Source organism: Tauraco erythrolophus, chromosome 18 (genome assembly GCF_009769465.1).
Source record: "Tauraco erythrolophus isolate bTauEry1 chromosome 18, bTauEry1.pri, whole genome shotgun sequence".
Classification (NCBI taxonomy): Eukaryota; Metazoa; Chordata; class Aves; order Musophagiformes; family Musophagidae; genus Tauraco; species Tauraco erythrolophus.
Genome location: NC_141482.1, coordinates 1,564,128 through 1,587,107, shown reverse-complemented (window position 1 = coordinate 1,587,107; position 22,980 = coordinate 1,564,128). Strand labels below are relative to the sequence as shown.

General features: G+C 53.1%; 2 protein-coding genes across 2 annotated transcripts in view; both read left to right on the top strand.

Annotated features, from left to right (window-relative positions):
- EPB41L1 (erythrocyte membrane protein band 4.1 like 1) overlaps window positions 1–2,034 on the top strand; it is a 30,961-nt gene extending 28,927 nt beyond the window's left edge. Inside the window, exons 22-24 of the mRNA XM_086623128.1 lie at window positions 261–341; window positions 1,254–1,370; window positions 1,972–2,034. Of these exons, the coding sequence (XP_086479254.1) occupies window positions 261–341; window positions 1,254–1,370; window positions 1,972–2,034 (261 nt within the window). The remainder of the gene's footprint in view (window positions 1–260; window positions 342–1,253; window positions 1,371–1,971) is intronic.
- Window positions 2,035–6,348: 4,314 nt separating this feature from the next.
- AAR2 (AAR2 splicing factor) lies at window positions 6,349–12,952 on the top strand. Its single transcript, XM_086622825.1, has 3 exons — window positions 6,349–7,105; window positions 8,679–8,908; window positions 11,764–12,952. The coding sequence occupies exons 1-3, from the start codon at window positions 6,349–6,351 to the stop codon at window positions 11,929–11,931; spliced, it is 1,155 nt and encodes a 384-aa protein (XP_086478951.1). The 3' UTR covers window positions 11,932–12,952.
- The last annotated feature ends 10,028 nt before the right edge of the window (window positions 12,953–22,980 follow it).

Sequence of the window (22,980 nt, the reverse complement as noted above, 5' to 3'; positions counted from 1 at the left end):
AAGCTCAGTGAGGGACCTGAGCAGGAAGAAGGGGTGCTCAGTACGTGCCACCTAGCCGTTTTCCTTTCCTCCCCAGCTGTGGCCAGCTGCCTGGCTGGTTCTAACCATGCACCGAGTCAAGGGTGGTGGGAGATACACTAAATTACGGGGGGTTCCTAAGGTGGTGCTGGCGTTGTTCCTCCGCCTGTGGGCAGAGGTACACGTGCCAGGAGCTGGCCGTCGGGCAGCTGTGGGTGAGTGCTCTCCTTCTCCTTGTGCAGACTGTGAAAGGAGGGTTTTCCGAGACCCGAATAGAGAAGCGCATCATTATTACAGGAGACGAGGACGTGGACCAGGACCAGGTAGGAGCAGAATGCCCTGGCTTTGCCCAGCTCTGGCTGCCCCCACCCGCAGCACTGCATGCTTCTGATTGTGGCTCATGCCTGTTTACTCCTTCTCTCCAAAAACTGACCCCTGAGGCCCCAAACCTACCCGCTCTGTCCGGCAGCGCAGGTCCCCATGGGTGCCGTGGCACCCACGTGAAGCCCCGGCTCCCATCAGCAGGAAGCAGCGGTAAAAGTTACATCCCAGAACAGTGCCCCATGATGGAATCACCTTTTATCTTCTTAAAACACATTTCCAGTTGCCCTTTCTCTGTTGAAATACTCCAGAATGACTCAGGTTCTTCCTCCCTTTCCAGCACAGTCTCACTACAGGTTGACTCACTCCAAGTGATGGTGTTTTGCATCTACCTCCATGATAACAGGAACAAAAAGTGACAAATTTTTATGATGAAATAACAGAGATTGATGCAAATCTCTAGAGCCACAGGGTCATTTTCCTGTGGCCTGACCCTTTGGGATTTGTTGCTGAAGAAGAAAAATTAAAGGGCTAAAGTGTTTAAAAGGCTCTAAAATATTTTTTGGATTTTTTTAGAATTCTAATAATAAATTAGATTATTATTGTAGCTTTCTCGAGGGTTTTGCTGCAGAGAGAATTGCTGCTGTTCCTTTGCTTGGGTTTCAGTAGGCAGCCTGGGACGTAGTGCATCTCTACAGAAAAAAACAGGAGAAAGGCAGGGGGTGAGGCATCCCAGTGGTATATGAATCGCCCATCAGTGGTGGCCTCCAGCCTCTCCTGGGCTCTTGCGGGTTCAGCTTTGAACCTCTGCATCCTTGTCCTCCTGGAATCCCACTCAGATCCTGTCCGCTGGTTCTGTAGGTACCAGATTTTGGGGAAGTGACGATAAACGCTCTCATCCTTCTGGTTTCTAGGCACTGGCTTTAGCAATCAAAGAGGCAAAACTACAGCATCCCGACATGCTGGTAACCAAAGCTGTGGTGTACAGAGAAACAGAACCTTCTCCAGAGGAAAGGGACAAGAAACCTCAGGTAGGTGTAGAAGTTACCAGCTATGGTTTGTACCCGCTGCCTGAGGAGGGGTGTGACTGGGCAAGTGGCTCAGCCTCCCCAGCGGTGGGTGCTGGTGGGTGCTGCTGGTCCTTGGCACCAAGAGTGGCAGGTCTCAGCCGGCTATTCCAGTGTGGTGGTGGCTCCAGGCATGGCCACCTGGTTGTGGTTAGAAAGCTGGAGCCCTGCCACCAAAAGCAGTTCTGCAGATGTCACCTCGCTGTCCTGCTCAGCAGAGGGCTCAGAGGCATAAAGAGGAAAGGACCTGCTTGTCCCCCCAGGGTGGAGGGAAAGAGGTGATACCAGTCTTGTGGATGGGCTGAGAGGTTCCAGGTTCTGCAAAGCCAGTCCAAAGCCTCAGAGCAGCATTTGCAAAAAACAGAGGTTCCTTTAGTCCCCTTCAGATCCCCAGATTGTCTTTTTATACACAGGCAGGTGCAGGCAGCAGCACACCAGGTCTGCATCTCCCCGCAGATGCCCCAAAGCAGTCACAGCCCCAGACATTTTTCTTGAGGGCAAAGCTGGCTTGAGGAGTCCTGCCCCACTCTTAAACCCCTTCTCTGACCCCGTTGCCCCCCACCAGCCAGGTTACTCCAGCTCTTTGGTGCTGGCACAGTCCAACGGACCTCTGTGCCGGAGCAGCTGAGGGCCAGAGGAGCAGGGTGGAAAGGAGAGGGGCAGCTCCACTGCTGAAAAATGTCCGAGGAGCTCTGTCAGCAGCCAGAGCTGCAGGTGCATTTTGCATTTGCTTTGCAAACGTAATTTGATGTTGCTTTATCATCTGAAGATTTTGACTGGCAGCTTTTAAGCTTGGTAAAGCAACCAGCTCCGTTGCAGCTTGGAAGGTCAGAAGAGGCTCTTGCATCTGCCTAATCTTACCTCCTGTGGCACAGTACAAACGAGCAAGCCCGGACGCTTCTGCATCGCTTGCGGAGCCACTCGATTTTAATTGAATAGCTTAAAGTAAGGGAGCAGTGACCCACCGTTATCTCCCCCGTACACCAACACCAGCCCAGGGAACCAAGAGTTCCTGCTCGTTACCAGGGGTCCTGGTAATTACGTGCAAACTGTGGCCCCAGGTGTTTGCAAATTTACTGTCCAGTGCCCTTGTGGAAAGAGGAGCCCTTTTGCAGGTGAAGAAATCAGCACCCCATGACTGGTCGTTTCCGTCTGCCTTGTACAGGAATCTTGACCAACATGTTCATGGAAGTCGGCATCTGTATTCAAACCTGGAGAACTGCGGAGAAGGAGCCTTCATGCTGGATTTGTCAGCAAGACATAGACATCCTGGCTGCAATGTTCATGGCGAGAGACAAAAAATTTTTAAAAAAAGGAATAGCAAATATATTATATATATATATACATACATACATATATATATATATATATATAAAAACAGGAAACAAAATGCATCCTTGCACTGCTGCTATATGCTGGAAACGAATAGCAAACACCACCACCACCAAACAAAGCCAACCCTCTGCAGATAAATTGAAGAATTTACTGGATTGGTGAAGAAATAAGATTTAAAAAATCATAATAACAACAATAATATTGTTAACAATACAATAAGCCACCATCTTGCATGTTACATGAAAGGATACACAATCATGAGTTCATTTGTTGCACACTGAATGGAAAGGAAAACTGCTTTGCAACAAAGCAAGAAATAAGCAAATGGAAATAAAAAACCACAAGCAGAAGCAAAACCATTCCCCACCTCTGGAAAGAAGAGAGAAAAACCTTGCATTTATTACCTTAGAGTTATTTTCCGATTCGCAAGTGTCGTTTCGCCCTTCTCCTCATTCCATGCTGGTTCTTTTGCATCTTTTGGGGTTCTGTTAACTCTTCCCCTCCCGTTCCTTCCCTTCTTCTCTGTGCACTTGTCCAACCTCTTGTTCTCTGAAGGTATTTAAGAATGGATTTCATTCCAGGCAAAAAAATATGTATATGGTTTCTCATTTATAAAAAAGCAGCCTGTAGGGGTTTCACATGGATGTGCTTTTAAGTTATGTATATTGTTATATATAACGAGGGGGGAGGGAGGGAACAATACTGAAATAATTCAACAGTGCTGGTAAATATGATGACGACATTTTTAAATTATTAACTCTTTGATTGACTGTGGTTGGTGTATTTTGAGACTCAGCTCACACGTGGGACTCTCAGTCCTGCAAGAAGAGAAAGGGGAAGGTTTCAGCCACTGCTGTTTTGGGGGGGGGGAGGGGGAAGGGGAGAGGGCGAGAGACAGGAGATGTCCCGCCAGCTGATCTGCAGTGTATGGTGGTGGGATTTGGAGGGGCAGTGGTGACTCGGAGGGGCAGGGAAGGAGGTTGAGGCTGTAGCTCTGGCAGCTGCAGGCAGGATCGTCTCCTGTCCCCCACCCAGAGCCACGGGACTCAGCTGGGAGCGAGGTGGCAGCCGCAGGGCTGCGTTCATCGCTCCTCTCCAGCCCGCTGAGCCGTGCCGGTGGTTGGGGTGGTTTTGCTTTGTTTCTGGATCCCAGTAAGGAAGTTACTTGAGCTTTGTCGTGGGGCCGAAGGCAGAGGGGTTGTGTCTGCCCTGCCTCCCCCGCTGCCCGGCGCGTGATGGCAAGGGCTGCCCGAGGCGCTGCGGCGTGGCGACAGCGATGACGGGATGATGGCAGTCCTTCCCCGAGCTGCCTAGGGATGGGCAGTGAGGAGACCGTGCTGTCTCCGTTGCTGCAGAGCGTCCCCAGCACCCCAGGCTGGACGAGAGCACCCAGGCCCTCTGCGTAAGAAGGCGCGTATCAAGGAGGTGTCGGTGGGGCTGCCTTCCCCCAGCTCATCCTGGTCGGCTGTTAGCCACCGGCTTCCTCTACGGCTGCCTTTGGAAGAGGATCATGGGCCAAGCCCAGGGCCTCGTACACTGTGAACCAGGCAGTTAGGGTAGACTTGGAACCAAAATCGGAAAAGAAAGGAAATAAACGGGTTTCCTTCTTGGAATCGTCTCTAGCTCCTGCGGAAACAGAAGGGCCCACGATTCTGCACCATTATGCCTTTAGTCTCCCACCCCTCACACAGACCGTGCCAGAAGTAGGTGCGTTTTGCCCAGTCGTGCCATGGCTCGCAGGATGACGGTGAGCAGGAGAGCCTGCGCCATGACGGCGTTGCGGTCAGACCCCCGCTCACCGCCTTTGCTGTCCTAGGAGAGCCGGCTCCCTGCCCTTCACCAGTGGCTTGCTGGGATGTCCCTGTGAAGTCTGTTCTCCTTCTGGCAGGGACGTTTCTCCCGCAGGCGCGGAAGGCGTGAGCACAGGCTGCGTGGGAAGCGGACGGAGCTGCTGGCTGGCGTCAGCACCGTCAGGTCGTGAGGGTCTCCCCAGCTTCCATCCGAGCGCCTTCAGCCACCTTTAGGGACCAGACCCCCAACCAAAAAAGAGTTAAGGCAGTTGCGAAGAGGCTACTTTTCTCTCTTTTCTTTTTTCGGCACACCCAAACCAGCTGTAATCGGCAGTGGCGCTTTCCGAGAGGGAGAGGTGGGGTGGCGGAGGACTTGGGGTCTGCGGCCGGTGCTGGTGTTCCTCACCGGACTGCGTGTTTCATGGGTGGAGCAGGAAATGGAGCCTGAAATTCTCAGAGGAGACACCTTTACAACCCACCAGAGGCTACTGTGAAACTAGATACTTGCTTTTGACCTTGTGTACCGTTACAAAACCGCCGGTTACCGTTGAAATTAGTGGCCTTACAGAGTTAGACTTGATGTGCGCTGGGACTGACACGTGTTACGTTTGGAGTGAGCAGTTCCAGTCCCCGGCTTCCGCAGCGTGTTTCATGGGTGGCAGTGTTGAAAAACTTTTTTAAAAAAAGGAAAAAAGGAAAGAAAAAAGCTCACTGCTTGTTCACCTGGTGAGGTGTGGGTTTCTGCTGCTCAGCACCAACTGAGGCCCCCGCGGGCTCAGCTCCCCCAGCCTGCCCATCACCCGGCTCCGTTCCGGAGAGCTGATCACGGCTTGTTTTCTTCCAGGGGCCTTTCTGCTGAAAGGGGTGGGAGACACGAGTGCCTGTTTTTACCTGACCCCACAAATTCATTCCAAACCTGGCCTGCGATTGCATGAGTAATAATAACAGTAACAATAATAATAATAATAATATTTATTTTTATTTGAGAAGCACCTTACCAACCAACTGCAATGCTCTGTTGTTCCTTCACTAACTCTCCTTTTCTCTTCCCTTGTTCTCCCTCTCCCCCCTTCGGCCATACTCCTTTTCAGTGCTCGGTGGTGTATGCGTGTGTGCTCACTGTTCTTGTACTCAATAAAAGTGAAATAAATGTGTTTGATGCTAAATCAGCCGGAGGCCTCAGTGACTCTTTCCGACCGGGAGGACGCAGAAGCCAAGGGAGGACCTTGCACCCAGGGTCTGTGCCCGTGGAAATACCGAACTCGGCTCCGTCGAAAGCGAAGATGCCGCCGTGGGGCGGGGGGCCCTCACTGCGGGCGGTCGCGCCCGCGGCCCCCCCGCGGGCGAGAGGTCCCGAGCGGGGACCCCTCGGCGGGGCCCGCGGCTCCCCCGGCCAGCAGCGGGCGGGAAGCGGCCGTGCGCGGAGGCCCTGTGCAAGGAACCCCCGTGCGCGGAGCCCCCCTGCGCGGAGCCCCTGTGCAAGGAACCCCCGTGCGCGGAGCCCCCCTGCGCGGAACCCCCGTGCCCGGAGCCCCTGTGCAAGGAACCCCCGTGCGCGGAACCCCCATGTGCGGAGACCCCGTGTGCGGAGCCCCCGTGCGCGGAGCCTCCTGCGCGGAACCCCCTGCGCGGAGCCTCGTGCGCGGAACCCCCGTGCGCGGGGCCCCTGTACAAGGCACCTCCGTGCGCGGAACCCCCGTGCGCGGAACTTCCGTGCGCGGAACCCGCGCGCCCGGAACTGCTGTGCCGCCCGGGCGCTTTTCGGGCAGGACCGGGCGGTGCGGAGCGGGCAGGGTCGCTCCGGGAGCGGCGCGGCCATGGCGGGCCCGCGGCTGGAGCCCGAGCTGGCCCGGCAGCTCTTCTTCGAGGGCGCCGCGGTGGTGGCGCTGGGTGTGCCCGAGGGCACCGAGTTCGGCATCGACTACAGCAGCTGGGCCGCGGGGCCGCGCTTCCGCGGCGTGAAGATGATCCCGCCCGGCGTCCACTTCCTGCACTGCAGCGCGGCGCGGGCGGGCGGCGGGCGGGAGACGGGCCCGCGCACCGGCTTCTTCCTCAGCCTGCGGCGGCGGGAGGTGCGGGTGCTGCGCTGGGACGCCGCCAGCGAGGCGGTGAGCCCGGCCCCGCCGGCCGCGGGGGAGGCCGAGGCCTTCAGGGAGAACCTGCAGGAGATGGACCCGTTCCTCGGGCCGTACCCCTACGAGACCCTGAAGAAGTGGGTCTCCCTCAGCAGCTTCATCAGCGAAGCGGCCGTGAAGAAGCTGCAGCCGGAGAGCGGGCGGATCTGCGCCTTCTCCGAGGTGCTGCCGGTGGCGGCCGGGCGCCACACGCGGGACCGGGCTGGGCAGCGCTTGCCCCCGCCGGGCGCCGAGTGCCGCAGCTACGCCGAGGGCCTGGCCCGGCTGCCGCGGATGGAGCCCAAGGCCGGCACCGAGATCAGGTTCACGGAGCTGCCCAAGCAGATGTACCCCGACGGCGCCACGCCGGAGGAGATCACCCGGCACAGCATGGACCTCAGCTACGCGCTGGAGACGGTGGTCAGCCAGCGCTGCGCCGGCCGGCCGCTGGAGCTGCTCGGTGAGTGCCGCCCAGCGCCTGCCGTTCGGGAGCATAAAGTCGTTTCTCTGCACAACGAGAGCCCCGGGGTGAGACCCGCTCCTGTTCTGCGGGCGCTGTGCCCTCGCGCCCTGAAACAGGAGGCGTTGGGCATCCCGCTGTAGTGGGAGGTGTCCCTGCCCATGGCAGGGGGGTTCGAACTAGATGATCCTAGATGAGGATCATCATCATGATTATTTCCTATAATCAAGATGAACTAGATGAGGTCCCAACCCCAACCATTCTGTGATCCTGTCTCTCTTGATTGCAGGACAGAAGTTTGGGGAGTTTTTAGTAGCTGTAGGGCCTGTTCCAGTCATGCTGAGGTGAGGACATGGTGCTCGGGGTCCGGAGCTGCCAGCCTGTGCCACGTTCGCCTCTCTTGCTCCAGGGTTCTGCTCTTGGAGCCCGGGTTGCCTCAAATTAAGTCAAAAGCAGCAATCACAGGTGGCTGTTGTCTGGCACCAGCGCGGCAGTTTGTTAAATGTTCTCAGGATGGAGCTCACAGAGTCCTGGGAGCCTTGAATGGGGCTGAGCATGGTGATTCTCAGATTCTTGGTCCTGCTGCATGGTGTCAGGTCTCCCAGGAGGCAGTTCCCAAAGCCGGTCCCCTCCCTGGCTGGAGCGGTGGCAGCTCTGCCGCGTGCTGCGGGCAACTCTCCGTGGCAGCGCTTGAAGTGTGCCAGCCCTGCTGCAGGAGGTTGCAGGGTCTTAATTCCTTACCAGCCTTTTTTGGTGACTTGTGGTATGAATAAACATCAAATCTGTGGAGGTCCTGAAATGTGAGGTTTTTTTGTGACGGGATGGAAGGTGGGCTTGGGAACCCAAAGCCTTGAGGCTACTGAGGTTTGGAATAAGTCTTTGTTTTTCCCTTCTTCCATTTTTTCTATTTTCATGTTATACAATTTATTCTTTATCAAAATTATCAGAGACAGCTCTAGGATATACAAAGAACAAATTACCTAGGAAATGGTGACACCATCATTCTGGTGAAGTAGCTGATGCTGTGTCCAGTGAGATGAACCCTGGCTCTTAATTCAAGGAGGAAAAAAACATCTGTGAATGTACTGCTCACCGCTCCCAGCGTTCCCACAGCCCTTCCGTTCGAGGGCAGTAGCGTTTGTGCTCCTGTGTGGCTCTGGAAACCCGGGCACAGGCGGAGTAAATGCTTGCAGAATAACAGCGATGGCTGTCGTCTTATTTGAGTGTCATTTTGAGAACACGTCATTTTGTGACACTGCAAGTGCTTAGGTAGCTGTGCACTCTGATTGCCAGTAAAGTCACTCTCCAAAGATGATAATTACAGTTACAGGTGGACCTGCCTGGTGATGCTTTGCTTTTTCTCCAGCTGAAGAGCGGAGCATTAGGGTATAGTCAGTGTTTGGAGCATTCATTGCTATTAGCAGAATTGCTGGAAGGGCAGAATTCCTGTGTGAAAGGCAAACCCAGAGCTTTGTGCAGTCATTTACAGAGATTTTTGAAAGGACACGTACCTGGGATATGTTTTCAGTCTGATGTGTGTTTTGTTTTGTTTTCCTTTGCTGAATACGCGCAGCTGAGTTGCAGTTTGCTTTTATCTGCTTCCTGATTGGGAATGTCTATGATGCCTTTGAGCACTGGAAAAGGCTCTTAAACATCCTGTGCCGATCCGAAGGTGCCATCGGGAAGTATCAAGACCTTTACATCAATCTCATTTCTGTGCTGTATCACCAGCTCAGTGAAATCCCAGCTGATTTTTTTGTGGACATTATCTCCCAGGACAACTTTTTAACCAGCACCTTACAGGTACGTTTGCAGTTAAGTTCTGAAAAATGGGAGTGGGAGGAGAGGGCACACGGGGCATCGGAGCAAACTGGGGGAGAAGCTGCAGAAGAAAATAAGCTACTGTTGGGCTGCATGGGAGGTAGTGAGCCTATCTAAGCCCATGCACATTTTCTTTTACTTTTTCCTTGTGTTACTCACAAAGAAATACCATTTACTCGTCGTCTCAGAGTTTGATTGGCTCAAATGCGGTGTAAAATGGAGTTGGTGTGCATGCAGCGAGGCCAGCAAAGGGAGGCCGTGAGAGGAAAGGCTAATGAAGATGGCTGCAGCAGAGAATGGGGACTGTGTCTTTTTTTTTTTTCATGTTTTCCTTGCAAATAGTGCTGGAAGCAGCCTGCCACGTAGGCCTGGCTGTGGAGTCCTGGAGTGGCACCTCTCATGCGACCGGACTGACCAGTATACTTTGTCTAAAAATTTTTAAGGCCTTCGACTCCGTTAAGCTGAACAGCTGTGAGAGAGGCTGAGCAAGTGCAAGATGGTGCCTGTTTGTTTATTTTTTTTTTCCCAAATGCCATTCGTTCTTTAAAAAAGCCAAATAAACCCCAAAGCTTTGGCAGAAAAGACGGATGATGCTGGTTTTTGGTCAGCTCGAGTCATACACTTAGTATGCAGAGGAGTTGCAGTGAAACCTTCTTGAGCTTAGGGCGGTGGTGGTATTTAAGAAGCTTTTCCATTCCTGTCGGCCTTAAGCAAAGCTGAAGATTGCCTATAATCAAGTTCTTATCCAGAGGGACTTTGTGGTTAATCCAAAACGCAGAAAACACTGCTGCTACTGAGAGAGGCATGGGCAAACCCGTGATGCAGCACCAGTAAAACCAGTTACTCCCACTGATTGTAGCTACACTAACAGCTCAGCAGACAGACTCGGCAAACTTGGTTAAAAAATAGAAGAAAGGAGGGGAAAAACCAACAGCCCAAACTAGATACAGTGGAGAAGCTCAGTGATGGAACCTTAATCCCACCAGAAACAGCAGGGAGTTGTGTTGAAGGTGGTGAAGGAAGGAGACACCTTCTCCTTTCTCAGGGAGCAGCTGCATTTCCCTGCTTGTGACTCCGAGTTCCCGCCGTAGATTTGGGGAGAGGGGGAGTCCTTTGTTCTGATCTGCTGGGTAAAATGTTATGGGAAGCATTGCTTTAATCAAGTGACTTTATTCACTTTTTTGGCATTTGGACACATAAAAGTCTTGATTTTTTTTTTTTAAATTTTATTTCTTTTTGTTGTTTTTTTCCATCCCCTCACGGACTGGAAAACTCAGCTCTGTTTGCAGCACACTCGCAGAGCAACACTTTGCGCTGTCGAATTACCGCAGTACAACGAAGGTGTCAACCAGCCCTTCTTCCCATCTGGTGGCAATTGGGCAGCCCCCTGTCTTGCTGGTTCCCTTTCCTTTTTGGATACCTGACGTGCGTTTCATCAGGCTGTGGTTTTCACTTCAGCAGGGGTTGGGCTGTGGTGGCTACAGGGATCGCTGGTCAGCCCTGGCAGGAGTCACCACGTTCCTAGGAACAAAGAAGAAATTTGCCTTATGGTTGAACTGAGCCTCTCCTTACTAAAAATTCTCCATTTCTCTGCTCCTGTGGGATTTCCCTGATGTGCTGAAATAGTGCCAGGGAACTGCTGGGACTTGCCTTACCCAGTCGCTCTGTGCACGCAGCCAGTCTTTAACTGGATGTGGGCAGGTGGGAGAGAAGAAGTGCAAAATGGGGTGTGTGGGGGGAGAGTGTATTATCTGCGTTAGCGTTTGCGCAGCTTTGAACACGGCGACTTTATTTCTGGAGTTTGATCTACGGCAAGAAGAGTACAGCATAACCTCCACGGAATGCGCAGCCCTGACAATGTTTAAAGAAAAAAAAAAAAAATATTGATGAAATAACTAATTTAACGTGCAATTCATTGAGGAAAAGTGGGAAGTAGAGTCTTTTTTTTCCTTTTTTTTTTAATAATAGCAGCCTTGCTGCGTAAGGCAGTTCTGTTATGAAGAGGCAGTTTCACAGTAGAGTGAACAAGGAAAAGGCCAATGATCATAAACAGAGCAGAGAAGTTTGCTGCTTGTTGTCCGTGGTTTTTATCCAGCTGTCAGTAGGTCAGTAGGAACCTGCTTTTTCCCCAGAGGGCTTTTCCTTCACTTCCATCCTGCAATGATTTTTTTTTTTTTTCTTTTGGCTTTGAAATATAAGTTCCTTCCTACAGAAAGGAATTCTGGATCCCCAGTTCAGGAGAGGAGCAGAAGCTGCTGGGAGATGGGTGCTGAGGCTGAATGCCCTGTTTAATCACACGTGGGTGTGTTAACTCTCAAAGTGCCAACAGAAGCTGTGAATTTGTGAAAAGTGAATCGATTTGTGTGAGTTTGGTGGAGGGCAGCCACCCTTGGAGGTTAGTCCAGATTTCAGTGCCCCGTGCCCAAGGGAATGGCTGTGCTGGAGATAACTGGACTTTTTCCAGAGAGTTCCCATTCTTCTCTTACCTTCAAGGTCATTTTATTAAGTTTCCTCTGTATCTTAAGGTGTTGGTGATACTGTATTACAAAAATACTTGGGGGGGGGCAGGATCCATCCAACCACGACGAAGGTGGGTGTAACGCTGGCTCGGGGGAATGAAGGCAGGGTGTCTGTCTGGGCTGTGGGATGAAAGGAGAAGTTCAGGCTTTGTTTAGGCAGCCCCAAGGCTGGAGTGGTTCCCAGGGTGGTGAGTCCCGTACCAGTGGCCTAACCTGAAACTTTTTCTGGTGCACCCTGGTGACGACGTCTGTGTAGGGAAGAGATGCACAGCTTGTGCCGTGGCTGAGTTCTTACTGACCCCTACTCTCTTCTTTTAGGTGTTTTTTTCCTGCGCGTGCAGTGCTGCCGTGGATGGGACCCTGAGGAAAAAGGCTGAAAAATTCAAGGCTCACCTAACGAAGAAATTTAAATGGGACTTTGAGGCAGAGCCCGACGACTGCGCTCCTGTGGTGGTAGAACTTCCTGAGGGTGTGCAGGTGGAGTAAGCAAAAATGGTCGCTTAGAAACAAACAGCTTCTTAAAATAACTTCCTCCACATCTTCTCCAGCCTTGCCAGGCTTCCTAAAGTCTGGTTCTGAAGCTGACTTCTCTTTCTGCTGTAAATGTGGAAAACCCAGGACGATTCCTAACTTTGTGAGGAGACCAGAATTACTGGAAGAGTTTGAGTATTGTCACGTGGCTACTTTGGACACCTTGTTTTTCTCCCTAGCTCTTTTGCAGCACCTCCTCATTCTTTACTAGGTTGACCTCTAGATCCCTGGTCCCTTCCATACTCCTGGGCTGGAGCTGACACCCTGTTTGGAGAGCATCTGTGGTTTACACTTGAAGCCTTTGCTGCTCTGATTTGATTCCTCCTGGGCAAGGAGCGTAAGCCCTCATGACTGGTCACTGCGACTTTGGACAGCCTGAACCTGGGCTGTGAGCTGAGGAGTTCAGCTCAGCTGCAGAATGCTACAGGGATGTCACCACAACTGTTTCAAAAGTGTGTTGTAATCTTACTGTGATTTATTGCAATGATCTGGTGTAGAGGAGGACTCAAACCACAGCAAAATTCCTCCCGTTTCACACCCCTAATACTGTGGTATCTTATTCCTCCCATTCTGTTGTAAGCCTTTTGTATTTACTGCTAACACTCTGTTTAGCCTGATGTAAAAGAAAGTTAACAGTTTGGTAACCAGAAACAGAGTTGTTGGACAGTAGTCACCCAGGTCTTGAAGAAGATAGCCAGCGTGAGATAAAAGGTCAGACCTTCACATGAACTGGATCCTCTGTTTTGTTAAAATGGGGAAATCTTACGTGTTTTCACTGGTGGCAGTCTCTTCTTTCTCCCCATTTCCCACAGGTGGGCTGTAAGGAAACTCGTGGTGCTCATTCAGAGCTGCACGGGGACTTAGTCCTACTTGTTACCTTCTTGGCTGTTAGACTCCTCCAGGAATTTGTCTGTGTGCATGTCTAACAAGATAACGCTGTTTGTCAGTCTTTTATAGATCAAAATAAATCTCAAGAGAGCTTTACCTACAGAAAACGTCTATAAGAATAGTTTTTAAGTCATTTATCCAAAACTTATGGTATAGCAACACTGCACTCTCTTTCTCATCGGCATGTGCGATGTCCCCAGAAGTAACATCACGACGGTATCTGTGACACCCAAGGACAACTCGTGGTGAAATGGTACACAACATGGCACAAAGTACAGCATGTTCTGGGAAGAAGGTATGTGATGAGGTGTTTCCAGACAATCAGGAGCTTACACAGGAATGAGCTGTCAGAAGCCCCTGTCTGCTGTTTGGTGCTGTTTCCTGCCTTCCCTCCAGGGCTCTGCACTCCCGTACCCTGGTGTGGTGACACCCATTCGTGTCTTGGTTTGTCCATTCCCAGTGCACTCTGTATTGACCACAGGCCCTTAGGGGAGGTCCCTCCAATTTGGCAAATGTTTTGGTCTTAAATCTCTCTTTCTGTGCTCTCCTGTCCTTAAAGCCCTTGAGATGTTCTGTACGGTACTCTGACCGTGCTCTGCTCTCAGCTTCTCCCTCTTTGTCCGTATCCACAGGCAGCACTGCCTGTGCCATTGCCAGTTGCACAAATCACTTGTAATGAACGGTCCCAGCTTCGATGGAAGATGTCTTTTTGGTTTGTTGGCTCCTTTGCACCAGCCTGATGAGCAGTTCTGTAGCTTTGGAGCAGAGCACTGATCGGTGATGTAAGTGGCGAAGGTAGCCCGGAGAGAGGAGCAGTGCTCTGCAGCTGCAGACCAGGCAGCGCCAGTGCTCTGCAGGCTGTCCTGGCTGTGCTCCCACTGCTTCGATGGACAGGTTAATTCCAGTGTGTCTTTGTTATATCTCAAAAACAATGGCTGAAAATGAACTCCTGAAGCGCGTCGCAGTCAGGTCCCCATAATGAACGACACCTTAGCGACGGAGAAAAGCAAATATAATTGTGTTTCCATTGTGCTCTCTCTTTTTGCACAGGGGGAGGTAGTATCTCTTATTAGACCCACAGAATAGGTGGGAAGGGAACAGGCCTTTGAGGACACAACCCCTTTGTTAGATGTGAAACAGAAGCGGCGAACGTTCAGCTGAATACAGGTTGAGGTGTTCAGAATCCAGCTCCGTTATACGGATCAATCGCACACTTGGAGGGAAAAGGGAAGCCAATACGTACGAAGCAACATATGTTGGATGTGTGCAAGGGGAGGGGGCGATGAATTTTGGGAGGGAAGAGAGTGCTGTTATTCCCGTTGACGTCAGCAGAAGGAGGGTGTAAAAGGCAAGTGGTAACATGTCGCAGAAGCAATGTTTTCTTGCCCTTACATAGCCTTGGCCCAGCTACGGCTGCCATAGCGCTGCCCCTTCTTCCAGCCAAGGTGGATGTCATGCTCCGAAAGCAAAAGCGGGACTGTGTGTGTAAACATGCGTCACTGGAAGCCAACGCAGTGTAACACGGGATGTGTTTGCAGCGCTGCTTCGGCAGTGAGTTAGGGTCGGGACAAGCAGCTGTCGGCGCGTCGTGGAGCGGCACCGAAGCATGGGGTGCGTTGGCCTCCCGCTTACGCAAGGGTTGTCCGGCTGCCAGAGCTGGGCAGGGGAGGCACATTGGCATCGTTCCTGCCCCGTGATGTGCTATCGCTGCAAACCGTGTTGGAGCGTGGGCCCTGCCGGAGGCTGATCAGTGGGTCCCCCCGGAGCCTCACGGCACGCTGCGTTTACAGTGTTCAACCCGGAGAGCTGCTATTCCATATTTTTTCACTTTTCCCAGAGACTCAGTAACATCAGCCAAACCAGAGTTTGGAGGCTCGGCGATATTCATCCCGTATGGAACCTGCGTTGTCCCGCACCACGCCGAAGGGGGTTGCTTCTTGGTTTATCCACCCTACAGATTCAAAGATGTGGAATGTGCCACCTGAGGCTGTAGACAGCCGCCTTCCTGTCCCAGTGTTGTAGTCCATCCTTTTATTATTGGGAAGAGAAACGGCACATCTTCCTCTGCCAGTTCCTGCAGCTTCCTTTGCCACTCTGTGTGGTGTTAGTGCTGTGGTTTAAAATCTGGAGCGAGCTCAGGGTTAATTATTATTGAAGCTCTTCCTTACTGCTTTCACTTTTGTCGTGTAATGATGAGTTGAATTTTTGGTTATTTACTGGATGTTTTTTTTATGGTAACTCTGGCCTTTCTACGTGCATCTTGTTTCAGTTCAAGTCTTTGGTTTTGTCAGGCAATATTTGTTAGCATTGTACCCTTATTTTTCTAATCCATCAGTAACTAATGATAGATACCCATTTGTGCCTCTAAAGACTAACAGGAGAGAGAGGTTTTTCAGGGTCTCTTAGACATACACCACCTTTGTTTGGAGCAATGTTTATTCCTGCTACTGCTTTAACAGCTGGACACAGACTGTGCCAGCTGCTGCAGATGGAGCGGCTGGCACGGAGCTCCTGGAATATGCAAAAAGATGAAATGGAACATCTTGATCCCTTTTTCTGAAAAAGGAAATAATCTTGCCCTGGTATTGCTACGACAGTGGCTCGTCCTGCAGCCCCGTTACTATAAAAGGGATGTGCTGGGCATGGTCGTTCCGTCCCAGTGCGGTCAGCTGTTTCGTAGCTGTTTCTGCTCCCGCTCCGAGAAGGCGCAGCCCCTGTCCCACGGCGGGCACTGGGGCAGCCTGGCGCTGGGATTCGGCAGTGCGGGAGCCCGTCCCACGGAGACAAGCGTTGTACGAACCGCAGAGCGGGGCTGAGCACGGGTGGGAGGGAGGGCGCTCCGTAAAGCGTGGGCTGTGCCGGAGCCGGTAATTAATGCACAGGAGGCAACGGCTCTGCAGGGGCCTAATTAAGAGAGCGTAAATGAGCTTCGAGGCGGCCTTACTCCGAATAAACAAACTCCAAATGGGTTAATCAATAGGAGGAAAAATCCATATACAGAGACCGCCAGAGCCGCTGCTCTGGATGTGTTGGTCCAACTCGCTGCCGCCGTGGGGCTGCTCAGCTTGCTCGGAGGGTTTAGTGTTTTCACGAGGAAGGAGCCGCTGTCGGGGCACAGCAGAACCAGGTCGTGTGGGTGCAGCCCGGTCTGCGTGGTGCCCGGTCTGCGTGGTGCCCGGTCTGCGTGGTGCCCGGTCTGCGCCGTGCCCACTGCCGGCACAGCTGAGCTCCTGCTCCAGCGGCCCTTGTCCCCCGCAGCTCGAGGGGCTCCACGGATCCAAAACGAAAAGGCTCTCCTCGTGATGTGGTTGGAAACCGAGGCAGCCGCTGCCAGGTCTCAACTTTGGGCAGGCGAGAAGTGAGAGGGAAAAGGAAACAAGAGGGTTAATGTCTCATCTCACGTGGCCATCCCGAGGGCAGTGCCAGTGGCCTGGCTGGCAGCTGGTAGCTCCGGTGGTCTGCGTGGGATCAAATGGGGTGCTTAGCTGGAGTGCAGAGAAGTTTCCCAGACTTCAAATCCCTGAAGCCATAACACTTGAATGTTGGGATTTGCTTTATTTCAGAAGAAGTTGATTTTTAAAAGCAGAAGTTGCTTCTCCTCCCCAACTCCAATCACTGTGCCTGAATTCGTTAGGATGAGAGGGCAGCATGAAGGTAATTACTATGGTCTTTATACGTTACAGTAAATTTAAACCCTAATACAGATGGCAAGTTTCAAGTTTAAAGGTATTTCTTTAAAAAAAAAAAAAGGAAACGGTCATTGTTTTATATTCAGAAATCCCCGATCTCCCCCTCAGCTGGAGAGCAGCTGGAAGTGTGAGGAAGAGCAGGTGGCATCCAGGAAGGCTGAACCTGGGCTGCTGAGGTTCGGAAATAAGGGACATCAAGGATGTAATTACTGGAAAAGCTGGGTTTGGAAAAGACATTCCCTCTCGGCATTGAAGTAGGCATGTTCTGTCCCTGCTTTGGAGGCATCGGATGTTGCATGAAACAAGAGCTGTTTCTTTTGACTGGACAGAATTTGGGATTCTTCTTGAACAAGCGAAGAGGTGGTCATGTCTGTTGGGAAAGAATCTCCAAGGGACGTGAATTTCCTTGAGAATCTGACCTGTTTCATCCTGTGGGTTTTTTGTGTGTTTGGTTGTGTTTTTTTTTTTAATGAAGCTATCTTTGTTTAAACAGTGGGAGTTCCTGTTAATTGTTTTGCAGGAGCCCGTTGGGTACCCCAGGCTAATTCTGCAGGTGGAAGGTTGGCAGTGGCACGCGTTACCTGTGGGACTCTTCCCTTACTGTGGAGGTTGCTCCTGGCTTTACTGAGCTGGTAAGGAGCTCGTGAGTCAATGTTCCAGGACTGGCCCTGTTAATGATGTGAGTTTTTACAGCTTCTCCCCAAAAATATCTTTACTTGCATTCTGGGAGGGAGGTGCCACCTGCTCTACCTTTTCCATGAAGGTCCCTGCCAGGACAGCCTCGCTGGCCGGAGCACGGGCTTCAGCACGTGTTTCAAAACAAACTTCACTGTTACAATTGGTGTGGCTGGAGAAAGCGGCTCCTTCACCAAGAAGGGGTTTTTGGTGGAAGAGAAGGTCCTCTGGGTGGCTCCACCTTCCCAGGTTTGGCATTAGATGTGATTCTTGCATGCCTACAGCATGAACAACTTCATTTTCCTGATCCATCCTTATGTTTTAAGGGCTCAGCAGCAGCGAATATTCATGCCTGGCTAACGCGGCCGGCTGGAGAGAGGCTTGCTCTGGTCAGGCCAAGGAGTTGTTTCTAGCAGGGGGTTATCCTTGGGAGTGCTGCCTCATCCCTGAATGCTGGTGACGTATCCTGTGTCTGTGCTGGATGTCCCGTGGGAGGGTGATGCCCCATGCGTGTGCTCTGGCCCTGCACCCACGCGTTGGCCTGGGAAGGGGCTGGCTGCTCCAGCGCCCGGCATCGCCGACTCTGCGGAGCACCAGAACAGGCTTTGCACCACGGAGTTCTGCCATAAGCTGCATTTCAGGGACTGTCGTTTCCTCCAAGCAGAGGTCGACTGTTCCCAGGGACAGGAAAGCAAATTGTTCTGGGCTCTTGTCTGAGGGTATTTTTGATTTTTTTTTTTTTCAAACAGTCACTTCAGGATTTAAAAAAGCATCGCTCGAGAGTCTGTGGATCATTGCTCTGAGCTTCCCAGACTTCTGAGAGACCTTCCGTGTGCAGTCCAGCAGGGACCAGTTAAACACACCCCGCTGTGGTGTGTGGTCACTTGGGCTCTCTGATGGCTTTTCTTCATTAGCAGGAGGTCACTGGGGAGGGCTGTGTGCGTTCGTTCTTGCTGGAAGTTCACGCTGCCCAAGCGTGTTCATTTAATGGACTTATTTTCTTAACAGGACCGATAACCGGTGTGATCTAACGTTCCTTCTGGGGCTCTCATTCACTTTATTCCGCAGGAGAAGCAGGCAGGTCAAGAGCTCTTCTGCATTACCAAGAAGATGTTCCACCTTCCTTATTATCTACCCTTCCCTGCCAAGATTCTTTTAAACTCCCAAAGAAAATGTTACCTTTGATTTACATTTTTTTTCTCCCTCTTCCTTTGCTTCTTCAGTGGCAAAACATTTATTGCTGCTTCAAAAGACCAGACACCTTCTCCTGTCATCTCAGGGGTCCTCGTCCAATTCCAATGTGACTTAACTCCATCAGCCTTCCCATGCTTTAGAACTGAAAGGAAATGGCAGGTTTTGTCTTGTGCCAGCAGTAAATGATTTTTTTTCCCCATGTTCTTCTCAGGTCACCACTCAGTAAAAGCATCCAACTCTAACCATTCTATGATTCTGTGACTGGAGGGGCCACGGGCTGGGCTGAGACCGTGCTGAAAGTATCCCGCTCCCTCCCAGCTTTGGAGTCCCTGTGTGGCACCAGCAGCTCTGCTGCGTCCAAGAAAACCCATGGTGGGCTCTCCATGAGAGCGCTGTGTTGGTTGAACCCCTGCAGATTTAGGGAGGAGAGCAGTGGTTGGCTCTGAAGACCTTCCCCTGGGGGGCGGTGGCCTGTGTCATCAGGAGATGAGTCAGGAGTGGGTTTTAGGAGATGGTGGCCCCATGTGGTTGGGGGCCGGTGGGGTGCCCCAGCAGGGTTTTACTCTCCGTACAGCGAGCCCTGGCTCTGATCCCTTGCAGATGCCCCTCAGGGACACAATCCCAGCGATGATGGGAAGGGGAAGGAGTGGAATTCCCTTTGCCGCTCGGCGAGCGCCGCAGCATCGCCCCGGCAGCTCGGGATGAGGCTCTGCAGCAGCGTGTGGGACGTGCAGCAGCGGAGCAGCGCCCGGCAGCTCACCCGGGGCTGCTGACCGCAGTAGATCCCTGTTTGTGGCTCGGGAGTGAAGGGCAGAGCCTGGGCACCCTGCGCGGGGTGTCGGGGCGCACGTGGCAGGTGACGGGTGAGAGCGAGTGCCGCCGCGCCATCCCAGCACCGTTTGGCTGGTGCCGAGCGAGGCGCTGAGCTGCGCGGAGCTGCCTCCCGACGAGGACACGGTGTACCAGAAAATGAGGTGCGTGGCTGGATAATGATGCGATGATACAATTTGGTCTCCTACAAGCAGCAACAAGAGACGGGAGCGGAATTCAGGGAGCCAAGTGCCTCGTGAGAAAAGAACTGGAGAGGGAGATGTGGGAAGGAGATGGGGAAGACTGGATCGAGGCTGCCGTAGGGCTGTTCCCTGAGGCTTGGGGCTGTGGATCCATCCATCCTGGAGAGAGGACGGGTGGGCAGAGCTGGCCCTCGCCTTCACCTGCTGGAGGGGTCCTGCCTCTGGCCGCTCCACCCCACGTGCAGGGAGGTGGCGGTGCTGGTTTGCCCCTCTGGGCTGAAGGCTGCCCTGTTTGCAGGGAGGGGTGGGCTCCCCGTGCCAGGCCGTCTGTTGGTGGCTTGAGTTTTGTTTTCTCAACGCAGGCTGGGCCCGGGGAGGCTGGCGGGCAGCAGCACCGGGGGATGCTTCGTGCACGTGCGTGACCTGCATCATTTACCCATTAATATTAACGACCAACCTGCATCATTTACCATTAATATTAACGACCAACCCCTGGGAAAAACAACCAGCAACCAAACTGCCCCCGCAGCCCTCTGGAGGTCGGGGTTTTCCCCCGCCAGCCGCAGGGATTTCTTCCTGCTCCTGCCCGCGCTCGCTCGGGTGCCCAGCTGCTCCCTGAGCTGGGGTGTGAAAAGTGGCTCCAACAGCAACTTGCTGCTCTCCAGGGCCCTACAGGAGTTTGTCCGGTGCCTCTGGAGCTCAGCGCAGCCCCGGGACTCCTCGCCCTACCTCTCCTTCCAGACACTGGGTAGATTTTCACAGAAGTGGCTTTGTGATGAAGTTTCTTTTTGGTGGTTTTTTTTCCCTCTATCTTGGGCCCAGCTTCTCCTGATGCCTCTTTGCCACCTGCTGTGGTGTAGCAGCTCTGTATTACTTTATAGTCACCGTTCAGATTGTCTCAGCTGGTACAAAACGGTGTATGAGTCGATGCTGTGGCACTAAGAGTAGGTTGATGTCTCCATGGACATGTCCTCCATTCCCATGTTCAGCCCCATTCAGAACCTCATGGGTGTCTGCCCTGAGTCCATCCCAAAGGAGCTGGTTCCAAGGAAGCGGAGCTGAAGTCTGACCGCGGAGGCGATGGCCGTGCCACCAAGGGGACAACACTCTTTTGGAAATTGCTTCAAATTGTGGCCACTTCTGGAGGCAAAAGCATCTGAGAACTTCTCTGAGAGAGTCTCCAGGGAGCCTGGTCCACTGAACAGCCACAGCCTTGTGGGCTGACCTTCCTGCCTGTGCACCCCGGCATTTTGGAAGCATTCCCCCAGTCCCAGCTCTCTCAGCCCCAGTGACGTGAGCTCCCAGCAGCCGGGGAGAAGACATTTCAAGTTGTGGCACCATTGAAGATCAGGAGAGTTTGGCAGTGTGGAAAGAGTTGGATGGGAGAGAGGGATTGAGGGAAGGATAATGCACCAGCTGCTTTCCAGCCTGCCCTCGCACCGGGAAGGCAGGAGGCCAGCCCAGACTGGTGCTCGGATGCCTCTTCCAACGTATTTACGTACCTGCATGTAAGCTGGTAGGAAGGCACGGAGAGGGCTCTGCGTGCACGAGGTTGGGCGACAGCAGGTCCCTGTGCAGAGCAACGGTTCGCCTGTGTCAGAGGGATTGAAGGTGGAGCAGTCACGGCCCCTCCACACTCCTGCTCTGACCTTCTCGTCCTTTCCTCTCTACACACACCTGGGCCTTTTCTTTGTTGGAACTCTTGAATTGTTTAAACCTGAGTAAGCCTTCCAGTCGGGGGGCTGAAATGCAGGAACTGCCGCCGCCTTTAATGTCTCCACTCGAGCATTCTTTCCTCCCAAAAAATGGGAGCCTGAATGGAGAGCATCAAGCCATAACACAGCCTTCCTTTCTTCTGCTAGTGCTCCATCGCTGGTGAGGGGGGAAGCTCTCGGCTCCTGCCAACCAAGTGATGCACTATCATTAAAGCTCTGAAGCAGCAAAAATCCTACAGCTGCAGCACAGGCCTGACCCCACCAGATGCTTGGAGGAACTCTCCTTCCCCAGCGGATGGGACAGCCAGGACCTCTTCTCTCCGGGCCCTGGACAGCCACAGCCAAAGTCCAGCCCCTTCCCTGGGGCTCGCACTGCTCATGGGGACTGGAGATTCGCCGGGGGACCCTTGGGAAGGGAGCGGGAGGTGACTGTGTGTTGCTGTCAGGTTTATGTTTCCCGCGCACTTGGGTGTCTCCGTTTATCTCCTGATGTTCTGAACCAGGGTGAGGGGCACACTTGGACTGTGATGGCCCAACTTCATGACCTTGCAGAGAATTCTTACCTTTTGTTGAGAAAATCAGGATTGCCACATGCAGGATGTGTATGGGGTGTCCTGGGGTCCTGGTTCATCCTTCTAGCGGTATTTGAAACTTCCCGAGTGTCCGAGACACAGCACGGGGCTGGCAGCCTGGCAGAGGACTGGGGGACTGCTGGCAGCCTGGCAGGGTGTGCTGGGGGGGTGCTGCACCATCCCTGGCTGAGGCAACTCCGGGGCCCTGACTCCAACACCCCAGCTCTGCCCCTGTGGGCACAGCCCTGCTGCCCTTCTCCCTGCACCCTGCAGCTCCCGTGCCCCACACCTGCTCTTGCTTTCAAGGAGCAGGGCAGGACAGGAGGGGGGGAGCAGAGATGGAGTCAGCCAGGTACCCCCTTTTCCAGCCCTCTGCTGTGCCAGGGAGCGGGCAGAGTGGAGGCATTGCCTCGCCGTCGCGTTGCATTGTTCCTCTCTTGTCCTCCCTGCTGGTGCCCTCGTTTGGCTGCTTCTTGTAGATGAAAAGTGGCCTTTAAAATATAGGACAAGGTCACCCTTCCCTCCCCAGGCAGCAGTCGCAGCCCTGTGCGGCTGCGCCACGATGCCTGGTGACAGCAGCTTTGCAGAGGCACTGCCCGCGGGTGCTGGGGACCAGCCCACAGGGACGCGGCACCAGCGGTGGCACGTGTGGCCCTCGGGTGGGCTGGGCAGTGGCGTGCATGGAAGTTGGTGCCCTGCTCTAGTGCTGCCTCAGTGCCCAGGCAGGGTGGCACTGGGCTGGTGGCTGAAGGTGGCATCCAGCTATGCCACCGTGACTCTGTAGCAGGCATCTCCTACACCCTCTCCTTCGGCCATACTGCCAGCTGTCCCTTCACAGAATCATAGACTGGTTTGGGTTGGAAGGGACTTTGAAGACCATCTAGTTCCAGCCCCCCTGCCATGGGCAGGGACACCCTCCACTACACCAGGTTGCTCAAAGCCTCATCCAACCTGGCCTGGAACACTGCCAGGGATGGGGCAGCCACAGCTTCTCTGGGCAACCTGTGCCAGTGCCTCACCACCCTCAGAGGGAAGAATTTCTTCCTTAGATCTAATTGAAATCTGCCCTCTTTCAGTTTAAAGCCATCACCCCGTGTCCTGTCACTACACACCCTTGTCCAAAGCCCCTCTTCAGCTTTCCTGTAGCCCCTTTAGGTACTGGAAGGTGCTGGAAAGTCTCCCCGGAGCCTTCTCTTCTCCAGGCTGAACAGCCCCAACTCTCTCAGCCTGTCTCCAGAGCAGAGGTGCTCCAGCCCTC